The 14,515-nt window shown below is 42.1% G+C and overlaps 1 protein-coding gene across 11 annotated transcripts in view; it reads right to left on the reverse strand.

Moving 5' to 3' along the window:
* The window catches only part of prom1a (prominin 1a), a 122,799-nt gene that overhangs the window by 62,590 nt on the left and 45,694 nt on the right, over positions 1–14,515 (reverse strand). For all 11 annotated transcript variants that reach the window (XM_046323204.1, XM_046323199.1, XM_046323196.1 and 8 more), the window contains one exon: positions 14,177–14,382. In XM_046323204.1, the coding sequence (XP_046179160.1) occupies positions 14,177–14,382 (206 nt within the window). The remainder of the gene's footprint in view (positions 1–14,176; positions 14,383–14,515) is intronic.

Here is a 14,515-nt window from a genome sequence, read left to right on the forward strand (position 1 = left end):
CTCTCTCTCCAGTGAGAAGTCCCTCCATGCTGCCACTGGACACAAATATCCCCAGTCAAGCGGAGGACTGGCATCACTGTGATGTTGCCTATGGTCATTCACTGGGCCAGCCAGTGCCCAGTATAGCTGCACGCAACCACACACACACACACACACACACACACACACACACACACACACACACACACACACACACACACACACACACACACACACACACACACACACACACACACACACACACACACACACACACACACACACACACACACACACACAGGTTTGTAAACATAATACATTAAAGTCAGGAAATTCCTAACACGTGTTTGTGTGTGCATGCATGCGTGTGTGTGTGTGTGTGTGTGTGTGTGTGTGTGTGTGTGTGTGTGTGTGTGTGTGTGTGTGTGTGTGTGTGTGTGTGTGTGTGTGTGTGTGTGTGTGTGTGTGTGTGTGTGTGTGTGCGTGTGTGCGTGTGTGCGTGTGTGGTGTGGTGTGGTGTCTTGTCTGTGTGCAATAATGTGTGTGTAACACATTCATGTCAGGGAATTCCTGCCACATGTTTGTTTGTGCATGTGCATGAATGTGTCCATTCACATGTGTGAGTGTGTGTGCCGGTGTCTGTGTGTGTGTGACATAGCTTTTCCCTTTCCTAACCAGAAAGATAATGCCGTTCCCACTGGCCACATAAAGGGCTGAACAGGACCACTGTATGCTCCAAACTGTAACATGTAGGGGACAGAAGCAGAGCTGCTATCTGTCCACAAAGATAAGTTACACAAAGGAATGAAAGACGTCTTTATCTACCACACAAATGCTTCTATTTCAAACTACGAGATCCACCAAGAGTTCATGTCACAGTCTTGGTTGCAAAACAAACAGGAAACAAATCCGTATTTTCTAAATAATATCGCAATATCACTTTCATCTAGGACCGTCCCCGATTTTAAAAAATCTTGGTCGACAGAGAGTCTTCCTGTTCTTTCGACCAATCGTTTGGTCGAAACGTTTAAACTTATTTTTCCATATATTGAATAAAACCAACTACATGTGCTTTAAGCACACTGTTTGAAGAAATAATTAAGACACACAAATAACTCAAGAATGAGCCCAATAATCACACTGTGTTAAAAATAAATGACAGCGAGTGCCTGTGTGACTGGCGCACATTGTCTTGCTCTCCTCCCTACTGCAGTGAAAAGGCCTCACAGCACAGCAAGTGTTTATTGCGTATGTCCATGCTGAAGCTTGCAACATAATTTCAGCCATTAAGTTTCTTACTTGTTTCGGAAAAACATTCCCTAATCCCTTGACCATTGCTCTCTTTACGCGAAACATGTAAGCATTGCATGCATGTGACCAGTAGTGCTTGAACTATAGCCTATCAAAATCACGTTAATAAATTGGGGGAGGGGTGGTAGGGTTGTAGGGTAATAAAGGAAACATATTTTTTTTTTAAATAAATAAAACATTTGGTTCTAACAAACTCCAAACACAGTAATGTCGACAGTAAAACAGATGTGGAGGATATGAAAAATAAACTCGAAACGGGCTAATATTTACTGGTTGCTCAGGAGGGAAAGGGGAAGTCAGATTTGTGGAAGACATTTGACTTAGTTGTGGAAACTACTGGAGATCCAGAAAAAGGAGGGTATAGGAGCAAGCGTTGCGTGAATATTGTGTGCCAAACAGTTGCTGTTAGATTACAATATTTTTTCTGACCATTTGGAACAGTGTAAACACCACTAAATAAATAAGTGTAACAGAGTCTGTTTTATATAAAGCCTTTATTACAGAAGACTAAAAACAGTTGAAGGCATTCGTTTATTTATTGTTTAGGCTAATTATTCAAAGCTCCATTTGTTATTTAATTAAAAGTAAAATGCGTGATTGCATTTCAAAGCAGGAATGTCTCGTGTGCTATGTGATGGCATGAACAAATGAATGATTGATTGATACAGTAGCCTAAATATAGGCCTTAGTATATTATGGTAGACTAAACAGGACACGCTCTTAGGCCAGAGCTTAAAGGTGGTTATACAAGATTACTATACAAAGCCTACTAATGATATTGACATGACTTATTATTATAATGATGATCATAACAATAACTCTAATAATAACAATAGGAAGGAGATCAAGAAAAATGCAGCAAGAGCTCCGTGTATATTATATAAATATAATGTCATACTTTCTGTGACAAACAGGTGCTGTTAGATTACAATATGATTTTTCTGCCTGTATACAGTGTAAACAACAATAAATAAATCAGAAGTAATACCCCTCTGTTTGAACAAAAAATGAACAATCGTAAAGCCTTTATTACAGCATGGAAAAGATGAAAAACAGCCAAATCTGTGAAATTGCTTCATCCAACATTTGCCCATCGCATGAGGCTTGGTGGTCACAGAATGAGCTGGCTATTAAACAAACACTCAAACAGGCAACAGAAGCAAGATCTGTCTTATTTCTGTAGACATATGTGGATGGTTTACAAAGCCAGGCACATTTAACAGTTAGGCTATTGATTATAGACCTAATTAAGTTTCAGCTTGCTCCGTCAATTTTCAAAGACAATTAGGCTAAGCCCTATTTGCACGGGACTAGAATTACCAGAGAACGTTGGTTATGTAATTATGACCCCAGAACGTCCGTTATTCCAGAGGACGATTCGGACAATCCAATCTTCCCCCTGTAATTCTTTATTTTTTTCCAAATAAATTTACAGATATGACAGATAATACTTATTTTCCACCATAATTTGCAAATAAATTCACAAAAAATCCTACAATGTGATTTTCTGGATTTTTTTTTCTCATTTTTTCTGTCATAGTTGAAGTGTACCTATGATGAAAATTACAGGCCTCTCTCGTCTTTTTAAGTGGGAGAACTTGCACAATTGGTGGCTGACTAAATACTTTTTTGCCCCACTGTATTCTTGTTTTTCATTTGTAATACATTTGCAAAAATGTATAAAAACCTGTTTTGCTTTGTCATTATGGGGTATTGTGTGTAGATTGATGAAGAAAACATGTATTTAATCAATTTTAGAATAAGGCTGTAATGTACCAAATGTGGAAAAGTCAAGGGGTCTGAATACTTTCTGAATGCTCTGTATGTAGGCCCTTCATATTTAGGTTATGAGCAGCACTTCGTTACATTTTTGTCTAAAAAGTTATTCCACGAGACTAGCATTATCAGAGGACCTTGGAGTTTGCCAAAAAACATTCTGGCTGGAATTCTTACTCTCCTGCCATGTTCAAATTACTGACATGGCAGATTCAGACTAGACAAAAATTACAGATGTGCTGTTTTGTGCTTGTGCACATAATTACATTACCTGACCACCCAGTAAAACTAATCCCGTCCGAATAGGGCTTAAGGCAAGGACTGTTTTCTCATCTTTGCTGCTGCTGCCTCCGCTGCATTGTTCTCAATCCCAATATACTGGTTCCTTTTGCTATTATGCACACAGCAACATAGGGAAAGGCACCAATTCTATGGCGTACTGAAGATTATGTTTCAGAACCGCGGACAGCGACCGTATCCAACTCGGGAGAAAGCGCATTTGTTATAAAATTATATTTGATTTATTAGTGTTGCACCATTATTTTTTACATAATATAACCATATACAATTTCAGTAACACATGTCTCAGAGTGATGGACTGTGCCCTCCCCATGGCCTCGGCAATGGATCAGTCCACTGAGACGAATCAGACAGGTGTCTTGTGCGCCATGAAAAAACGAATGATTGCGACTGCTCGGCAAAAGAAATCTCAGTCAACCAAACAATCAGTCGACTAAATGGAGTCAGCCCTACTATCATCTATAATGTTCGGCCCTTTTTCTCCATTCCCTCAACTTAAGATTGTAGATGAGTGAACATTAAGCAACAGCGCTTTTTAAAAACCCGAAAAATTGGTCAGGGCGTGACTGCGTCATTACTGAATTTACCCTGAGAAAGTTCAATAGTTCAACAGCTAATGATGCTACAGTAATCATTATTTACACCATAATACGCTTTCATTAACAGGGGTAATAATATCTCTCCTCAGTCACCTGTGATGACCTGACTGGGGTTCATCTTTTCGGGGGGCCTGATATTATTAGCTTGGGCTTTGATGACTCAAAATCTGCACTAAGATGTAAGATGGGCCCTCCCCTGTCTGTCTGTGGGACGGTCGATCTGTCTCCCCCGTCAGTCGGTCGGCCTGTGTTGTCTGTTTGTCTGTGTGCTCGCTTGCCAGTTTGTACTGTCCGTCCGTCCGTTCGTCCATCTGCCGTCCGTCTGTCCGTCCCTCCGCCTGTCTCCCTCCGCCTGTCTCTGTCGTGCCTATCTGTATCTTGTTAAAGCAGATGCTTTGCTCGCAGAGCTATAGTACAGCGGTGCCACCCTTTTATATCGCTCTCAAATGACAACAAGGCACAACGGCAGGAGTTTAGTGCCTTGGCAACAGCTTCTGGGGAGCTCACTGTTGGCTGAGAGAGGTGGCTGTGGAGGGATATAATCATCTGACAATAATGATGTGCAGGGAGAGGTAGTGTGTGTAAGAGCCATACAGTACTCATATACAGGTTAAGGACTGTATGGCTCTATACTGTAGTGTGTGCTTATGTTAAGAAGCAAAAACAATCCATCTCATATGTTTCATAACTGAAAATGTATTAAACATGTGAGTGGGCAATACATCACATTATATTAAGGTCAGGTCAGCCAAAATGCCACAAATTGTGTATTACTTGTGAACAAGAGAGTGTGGAAGACAAGTACCAGCAGGTGAGGTGATAACAATGTAATACATGGAAGATTAAAAGGTTGATTTGAAGGTTTCATCTGATACAGTGACACATGTAGAGTATACAAAGTAGAAGCCAAAACAATACAGCCCCCAAGTCTACTGATTGAAGAATACCATGGCAATTCCTTTAAATCCTACAACTCTCTGAAGTCATTTCTGATTCCTTTGTGACAGATTTAACTTAATACTCAACCCAATATCAAAAGAATCTACTAAAAATAGCCATGTGCAAGATGTGTCCCTGTGGTGTGTGAGTGTGTGTGTGTGTGTGTTGAGGTGTGTGAGAGAGTGTGAAAGTGTGTGTGTCTATGTGTTTGTATGTAGGCATGTGCCCGGGTTTGTGTGCGTGCAAATGTGCATGTGCTTATGCGTGTCTATGTGTGAGTCTGCGCCTATGAGTGCGTCTGTGTGTTCAACTCACCATGGTGTGTAACACCACACTGGCAGTGTTCTGTGCACCCGGAGAAAGCAGGGCAGTGATGAGAATTTGTTTCAACACATTAATTGGGTCACGTCGTTAATTATTAATCAAGCACATCTTACGTTGTTAAAGACATAAGGCAGAACGGGGCCCCCAATACATCATACAGTGCCTTCAGAAAGTACTCATACCCCTAGACTTTTCCCATATTTTGATGTGTTACAAACTGGGATTCAAATGTAGTTCATTGTCATTTTTTGATCAACGTTCAACATAAAATACTCTGTAATGTCAAAGTGGAAGAATAATTCTAACATTTGTACAAAAAAATAAAAGCAAAAAAAATAAATATAATAATAATATATAATAATATATGCCATTTAGCAGACGCTTTTATCCAAAGCGACTTACAGTCATGTGTGCATACATTCTAGATATATCTTGATTACAAGCGCCATGAGTATTCAACCCCTGAGTCAATACATATTAGAATCGCATTTGGAAGGGATTACAGTTTTGAGTCTTTCAGGATAAGTCTCTAAGAGCTCTGCACACCTTGATTGTACAACATTTGCCCATTATTCCTTTTTTAAATTCTTCAAACTGTGAAGTTGGTTGTTGATCATTGCTAGACAGCCATTTTCATGTCTTGCCATAGATTTTCAAACCGATTTAAGTCAAAGCTGTAACTAGGCCACTCAGGAACATTCAATAGGCGCTTTCTCTGGGCTAAGGGAGATTTTAGCTTGGGGCTAAGCGAGTGTTCACACTTGCACGTTGTAAAGTGGGCTAGCACCAACTTTAGCCCAGGGCTAGCTGGCCCTGCTCCGGAGCAGGGTTAGCACCTGCTTTTCAGGGTTAGCCCTGCACGTTATTTTGACTTGTTAGGGATTTCCTCCTCTTCTTCCAAAGAGGAGAGGCGAGACCAAAACACAGCATGGTTATTTTGATACATCTTTAATGAAGATGATAAATGAACAATATACAAAAACAAAAAACGTGCAAAACCGAAAACAGCCCTATCTGGTGTAACAAACACAAAGACAGGAACAATCACCCACAAAACCCAACACCAAACAGGCTACCTAAATATGGTTCCCAATCAGAGACAATGACTAACACCTGCCTCTGATTGAGAACCATATCAGGCCAAACACAGAAACAGACAAACTAGACACACAACATAGAATGCCCACTCAGATCACACCCTGACCAAACAAAACATAGAAACATACAAAACAAACTATGGTCAGGGTGTGACATGACTAGTACCTTTATACTATTTAAACCGAAAAATACTTTAATCCATGCAAAAACATTGGTTGCTATGCCTAAAAAATGGTTGCTATGCAGGCTGGCTAACCTCCTTTCACTTAGCCAACTAAAGCTACAAACTCTACAGCTGGAAGGGCAGCACACGCTACATTTCCCTCTGTTTTCAATGCTTTTCTATTGACATTTAATTGCATATATCCATGCTAATAATATTGCTGCATGATTTCGCCGGGATCAGAAAACCTGATGTATAGATCGTTTGCATGCATTTGCAGTACAGGGGTGAGATCGAATTTCAAAAGTTAAACACTGTTCCCGATTGTCGGAACAGGCAGACAGCAAGGTTTATACAAACCATCAACCACTGTGTTAGAAATCAAATGCTGGGCTAGAAGCAAGAGGCAATAATGTGTTCATAAATAATAAATGCTGTATTGCTTCTAACATTGGTCGTGTGTCAGCGGTAGAATGTTGGTCGCATGTTGTGTTTGTCCGCGTTATCCAAGGAATTTGGAATACAAGTGTGAATCTCTAGCCCAGGGCTAAAGCACAGACCAGGGTTAACAAATGCTTGTGTGAACACAGGCTAAGCTAGCACAGGGACAGTCTATCTAGCCTGGAGCTAAGATAGCCCAGGACTAAAAACAATGCCAGTGTGAAAGGCCTAATGTAGTCTTGGTAAGCAACTCCAGTCTATATTTGGCATTGTGTTTTTAGGTTATTGTCCTGCTGTAATGGGAATTTGTCTCCCAGTGTCTGTTGGAAAGCAGACTGAACCAGGTTTTCCGCTAGGATTTTGCCTGTGCTTAGATCTATTCTGTTTCTTTCAATTCCACCAAAAAGCATATTCATAACATGATGCAGCCACCACTGTGCTTGAAAATATATCGAGTGGTACTCAGTGATGTGTTGTGTTGGATTTGCCCCAAACAGAACACTTTGTATTCAGGACATGAAGTTCATTTATTTTCCCCTTTCTTTGCCTATTTTACTTTAGTGCCTTAACGCAAACAGGATGCACGTTTTGGAATATTTCCATTCTGTACAGGCTTCCTTCATTTCACTGTGTCATTTATGTTAGTATTGTGGATTAACTGCAATGTTGTTGATCCATTCTAAATGTTCTCCTATCACAGCCATTAAACTCTGTAACTGTTTTAAAGTCACCATTGGCCTCAAGGTGAAATCCCTGAGCAGTTTCCTTCCTCTCTGGCAAATGAGTAAGGAAGGACACCTGTATCTTGGTAGTGACTTTGTGTATTGATACACCGTCCAAAGTGTAATTAATAACTTCACCATGCTCAAAGGGATATAGTCAATGTCTGTTTCTGTGTGTTTTTTTTACCCATCTACCAATAGGTGCCCTTCTTTGCGAGGCATTGGAAAATCACCCTGGTCTTTGTGGTTGAATCTGTGTTTGAAATTCACTGCTCGACAGAGGGACCTTACAGTATGTGTGGGATACAGAGATGAGGTAGTCATTCACACAGAGTTTATGTAACTTCTGTGACATTAAGCACAGTTTTATGCGTTAACTTATTTAGGCTTGGCATAACATTAGGGGTAGAATAGGTACTGACTCGAGACATTTCAGCGTTCCATTTTTTATTCATTTGTAAGTATTCCGAAAAATATAATTCCACTTCGACATTATGGGATATTGTGTGTAACACAACAAAAATGTGGAAAAAGTCAAGGGGTGTGAATACTTTCTGAAGGCACTGTATATTTGTACACCTTTTCTGTATCTCATGTTAATATTTCTAGACAGGGACAGAAATAACATACTTGGGTCCACTACATTGGCAAATATTAGTTTGCAACTTGGTTCTGTAGTACTGGGCAAACTAAATGGTCTAGAAATAGACTGTTCTGGAAATTGACCCCAGTGGATCACATCATGGGGCCCATTTCGAGACAAGGGAACCTCTACTTACTTGTCGACAGCAAATCATCATTATCATCATCAACCATACAGGTCTAGTATGTCGTGCTACTGATTATTCTCCTGTGGTCCAAACATAATCGGTAGTCTCCATCAATTTCTTTTGAAGAACTGTACTTATTTGTTTTTTAGTCTCTTGCATCATTCAGAGAATAAATGCATTCATTCAAAAACATTAGGAAAGTCACGTGGTGGCAGGGACTGACATTGGAAGCGACACGATTCCAACATTTACAAAGCGATTAAGAATGTATGGTGACTGTGCTGCTCTATTTCAAGCCTGAGCTAAATGTGAAATGGATGGGAGAGTACACAGAGGACAAGCTGTCTTATCTTCCCTATCCTCTAGCATCTTTACCTCGACTGCAGTCAGTGCACCTGTCTGTCTGGTCGGATGTGTGACCTGAGACGAGACATTCAGCTCACTGTCCCTTCAAATGGTTTATATCTAAACGTGTTTGTTTTTCCGAGGGGTTCTGAACCAGTCGAACCTCGTACCAGTGACACAACTAAAGGCAAATAGGACCTACCTTACAAAACACGATTTCATGCTACACCAGCTTTTCTAAGACATCTTTGGCATACCAACCTACACTAAGTGTAGAAAACATTAAGAGCACATTCCCCTTTGCCCTCAGAACACCCTCAATTTGTCAGGGGCACGGACTCCACAAGGAGTCGAAAGCGTTCCACAGGGATGCTGGCCCATGTTGACTCCAATGCTTCCCATAGTTGTGTCAAATTGGCTGGATGTCCTTCGGGTGGTGGACCATTCTTAATACACATGGGAAACTTTTGAGAGTGAAAAACCCAGCAGTGTTGCAGTTCTTGACCCAAACCGGTGCGCCTGGCACCTACTATCATACCCCGTTCAAAGGCACTTTAATCTTTTGTCTTGCCCATTCACCCTCTGAATCATGGCGCCGGAGAAAGGTGGCTGAAGTTTTACGTGCTCCTAACTAGGGCTGGGCGATATGGCCTAAAAGTCATATCTAAATCTTTTTCAGTGGTTTGGATGATTCACAAAATATATCTCGAATTCTTGTTTTTCCTCTAAACAAATTAAAAAAGGCCAAGACATAATTCAAAGATTTCAAAAAATATACCTCAATGCCTATTTGTGCAAAACAAATGAGCAACACACACCCACACGTCTATTCTATTGTTTGGGAATGTTTGACCACTAGCTGTTTGAATATGTAATTCATGTAATCATTTTGATTGAAAATGTATTAATTGAGTTAATTTGTTGTTATAATTAAAACAGCCTGTGGTTATTTGCTATTGGATTGGCAGAATGACACAACAACTAACACATTAGCCTACAGCTGGCCTGAACATAACTTTTTTGAACGCACTTTAATTATCCAATGTCACATTTACCGATGGCGAGGTGAAGCCTGTGCCTAAAGCACTGCAGGCGGGTCCAGTTGTTCAAGCACAATGCTTTTATCATGCTGCTCCAGCTGTCAGTTGTCATGCACACCTGTCGGTCTTCGCTCATCTTCCACGATGCCAGAGAGTCTGAGACCCTGGGCTATTTCTTCACCCGTATGATCATCGGAGAAGTAAGATGTCTGGAAGCAGACATTTAGCAATTTCCAGTTTTCAGTAATGTAGTGGACTGTCAAACTGCGGTATGGCTCTGGTATGGCTGTGGTGGAAAAATAAGAAATAAGTGTTTTTTGTTCGTTTTTTTGCGTTGTTTTTAACTTTAAAAAACCAACATATTTTGTACATAATGTTGCTGCTTACTGTCTCTTATGACCAAAAACATCTTATAGACATCAGAACAGCGATTACTCAACGCAAACTGGCAAAAGCTTTTTTCTCCTTTAACGAGTCCGACGAGCCCGGCGTGAAGGGCATACTGCTTCCCCGGGACAAGGCCCAAATCCCTATCATTTGCGTGAAAAGAAGAGAAGATGGAGAAAAATCACAGGAAATCGAATAAACCCCCACTGTATTCATTGGAAAATAAAATCCATGACCTACGAGAAAGATTAAACTTCCAACGGGTCATTAAAAACTGTAAAATCTTATGCTTCATGGAGTTGTGGTTGAACGACGACATTATCAACATACAGTTGGCTGGTTATATGCTGTATCGGCAGGATAGAACAGCGGCGTCTGGTAAGACAAGGGGCGGCGAACTATGTATATTTTTAAACAACAGCTGGTGCACAATATCTAAGGAAGTCTCAAGGTTTTGCTTGCCTGAGGCAGAGTATCTCATGATAAGCTGTAGACCACACAACCTACCTAGAGGTAGGTTTTCATCTGTATTTTTCATAGCTGTCTACATACCATCACAGACAGATTGCTAGCACGATAAGAAAACACTCAATGAGCTGTATTCCTCCATAAGCAAACAGGAAAACGCTCATCCAGAGGCGGCACTCCTAGTGGCCAGGGACCATCAAACAGGCAAACGTCAATACAGGACTAAGATTGAATGGTACTACACCGGCTCCGAAGCTCATCGGATGTGGCAGGGCTTGCAAACCATTACAGACTACAAATGGAAGCACAGCTGAAAGCTGCTCAGTGATATGAGCCTACCAGACGAGCTAAACTACTTCTATGCTCGCTTTGAGGCAAATAACACTGAAACATACATGAGAGCACCAGCTGTTCTGGACGACTGTGTGATCACGCTCTCCGAAGCCGATGTGAGTAAGACCTTTTAAAAAGGTCAACATTTACCAGGCCGCAGGGCCAGACGGATTACCAGGACGTGTCAAGCGAGCATGCGTTGACCAACTGGCAAGTGTCTTCACTGATATTATCAATCTCTCCCTGTCCAATTCTGTAATAGCAACATGTTTTAAGCAGACCACCATAGTCCCTGTGCCCAAGAACACCAAGGTAACTTGCCTAAATAACTTCTGAGCTGTAGCACTCACGTCTGTAGCCATGAAGTTCTTTGAAAGGCTGGTCATGGCTCACATCAACACCATTATCCCAGAAACCCTAGACCCACTCCAATTTGCATACCGTCGTAACAGATCCACAGATGATTCAACCTGTATTGCACTCCACACTGCCCTTTTCCACCTGGACAAAATGAACACCTATGTGAGAATGCTATTCATTGACTACAGCTCAGCGTTCAACACCATAGTGCCCTCAAAGCTCATCAATAAGCTAAGGACCCTGGGACTAAACACCTCCCTCTGCAACAGCATCCTGGACTTCCTGACGGGCCACCCCCAGGTGGTAAGGGTAGGTAACAACACATCCGCCATGCTGATCCTCAACACAGGAGCCCCTCAGGGGTGTGTGCTCAGTCCCCTCCTGTACTCCCTGTTCACTCAAGACTGTATGGCCAGGCACGACTCCAACACCATCATTAAGTTTTCCGATGACACAACAGTGGTAGGCCTGATCACCGACAACGACAAGACAGCCTATAGGGAGGAGGTCAGAGACCTGGTCGTGTGGTGCCAGGACAACAACCTCTCCCTCAACGTGACCAAGACAAAGGAGATGATTGTGGACTACAGGAAAAGGAGGACCGAGCACGCCAACATTCTCATCGACGGGGCTGTAGTGGAGCAGGTTGAGAGCTTCAAGTTCCTTGGTGTCCACATCCCCAAGAAAAAAACATGGGGACATTAAAGACAGTTGTGAAGAGGGCACAACAAAACCTATTCTCCCTCAGGAAACTGAAAAGTTTTGGCATGGGGCCTCAGATCCTCAAAAGGTTCTACAACAGCACCATCGAGAGCATCCTGACAGGTAGCATCACTGCCTGGTATGGCAACTGGGCCAAGCTTCCTGCCATTCAGGACCTCTATACCAGGCGGTGTCAGAGGAAGGCCCTAAAAATTGTCAAAGACTCCAGCCACCCAAGTCATAGACTGTTCTCTCTGCTCCCGCATGGCAAGAGGTACCGGAGCACCACGTCTAGGTTCAAGAGGCTTCTAAACAGCTACTACCCCCAAGCCATAACACTCCTGAACATCTAATCAAATGGCTATCCCACCCCCACCCCCCAACACACACACATACACACACACACCTTTTTACGCCGCTGCTACTCTCTGTTATTATCTATGCATAGTCACTTTAATAACTCTACCTATTACCTCAATTACCTCGACTAACCGGTGCCCCCACACATTGACTCTGTACCAGTAGCCCCCTGTATATAGCCTCTTTATTGTTATTTTACTGCTGCTCTTTAACTACTTGTTACTTTTATTTCTTATTCTTATTCATATTTTTTAAACTGCATTGTTGGTTAGGGTCTTGTAAGTAAGCATTTCACTGTAATGTCTACCTACACCTGTTGTATTCAGCACATGTGACTAATACAATTCGATTTGATTTGATTTGAACTGCACACATACACAACCTTTGTCTCATTTCTCTCAAGGCTTAAAAATCCTTCTTTAACCTGTCTCCTCCCCTTCATCTACAGTGATTGAAGTGGATTTAACAAGTGACATCAATAAGGGATCATAGCTCTCACTGGGATTCACCTGGTCAGTCAATGTCATGGAAGGAGCAGGTGTTCTTAATGTTTTGTACACTCAGCGTATACTCCACACCTGAAAGCCTTATGGGCCTACACCTTCAAATAAGCATTGGCATTTAATCAAACAGTTCTTGGAAATAATGTAAAATACACCACCCCTGTCCTTTTTATGCCTCATCCTCTCTCTCCCTTTCTAGTAATATTCCTGCAAGCCTTACTTACACAAATCAAAACTCTTCTTGGAAATACCAACTCCTGTCCTCACTGTAAAACATCCCTCAGCTCGAGAGGCAGTCTCCTCCTTCCTGTGCCCAGTGTAATTGCTTCATTAGAATCGGTGAGGAGTCTTTGTCTGGAGGCCGGGGAGATTAAATAAGGGCTCTAGGTGGTTTTTCTCTCTCAGACACTTGTCTCTGGGCAGCTAGGATTCCACTCTGGAATTTCTAATAATGCTGCACTCTCTCTCTCCAATAAAGCCGTAAAGTCAAGAACATCAAACAGAGAAATGAAGCCTGGTGAATCCTCTCTCCTCCACCGTAGAGCCAGAGGCAAGCCACAGATACTGTCTGTATTGTTTCCATATTTGGCTATTTCTACTGCCTAGACAATAATGTGCTGTAAGTACATTTGGCCATTTGTTTCTCACAATCACCACTAGATATCTAATGTTCTGAGGTTTTTAAGGTGATGCCAGCCACTAGGTGATGTGCTACGCTCGTAAAATCTTGTGAGGGAAAACACTGAAGCAGGAACAGCAAAAATGAAGTCAAAAGACCGTTGAGAATGAGTAAAAATGTATAATATATATCTCCATGTAAAATGTCTAAATCTACCGTGCCTAAAAATGTAATAGTGGGCCTTTTGAGGAAGATTTCCAGGGGGCCTCTTGATGTAAACTGAGATTGTAAGCCATGATTAATATAAGCCATGATTCATGTGTGGTATTATAGTGTTACATTTACAGCACTGAGGTAGACCAGGTGGCCTCAAACCTTCTAGAGCAGCCTTCAAAGTTACCCAGTGTTTTCCCTAGATTATAATCCAGACGAGGCACAAAAGACCCCCTAAAACAACACCCAGGGCCTGTTGAAATAACATTTTCAATTTAAACCCATTGAAGTCAAATACTTTTAAAGCAGAAGGGGAATAGAGCTAAGTGAACCCTCCTCGACCTATAAAAAGACAGGGGAAACACTTTGAGTTGACTACTACCAGTGGCGCATGGAAGGAAGATATCAACGCATATGGACTCACGTGATGACGAGCGAGGTGGCGAAGAGCAGTGTGGTGAGCAGGCCCCGTTGGCAGTCTGCGTTCTTCCGCTGGCGCTGGTGCATCTCGCCACCACAGTTGTCGCAGCAGCGGCACAGGCAGAAGAAGAGGCCGACCAGGGGCAGCAGGACCATGAAGAGCAGGCCGAGCACAGCACACACCACGAAACCTGTCTCATAGTAGATGGCCTGAAGAGAAAAGGAGGAGTGGAGGGGGAGAGAGGGGGATGAGGGGAGAGGGGGAAGGAGAGAGAGGGAGTGAGGAGAGGGGTAGAAGTAGAGAGGGAGGAGTAGATGAGTCTAGAATGATGATGAGAGGCCA

This window comes from Oncorhynchus gorbuscha, linkage group LG23 (assembly GCF_021184085.1).
Source record: "Oncorhynchus gorbuscha isolate QuinsamMale2020 ecotype Even-year linkage group LG23, OgorEven_v1.0, whole genome shotgun sequence".
Taxonomy (NCBI): Eukaryota; Metazoa; Chordata; class Actinopteri; order Salmoniformes; family Salmonidae; genus Oncorhynchus; species Oncorhynchus gorbuscha.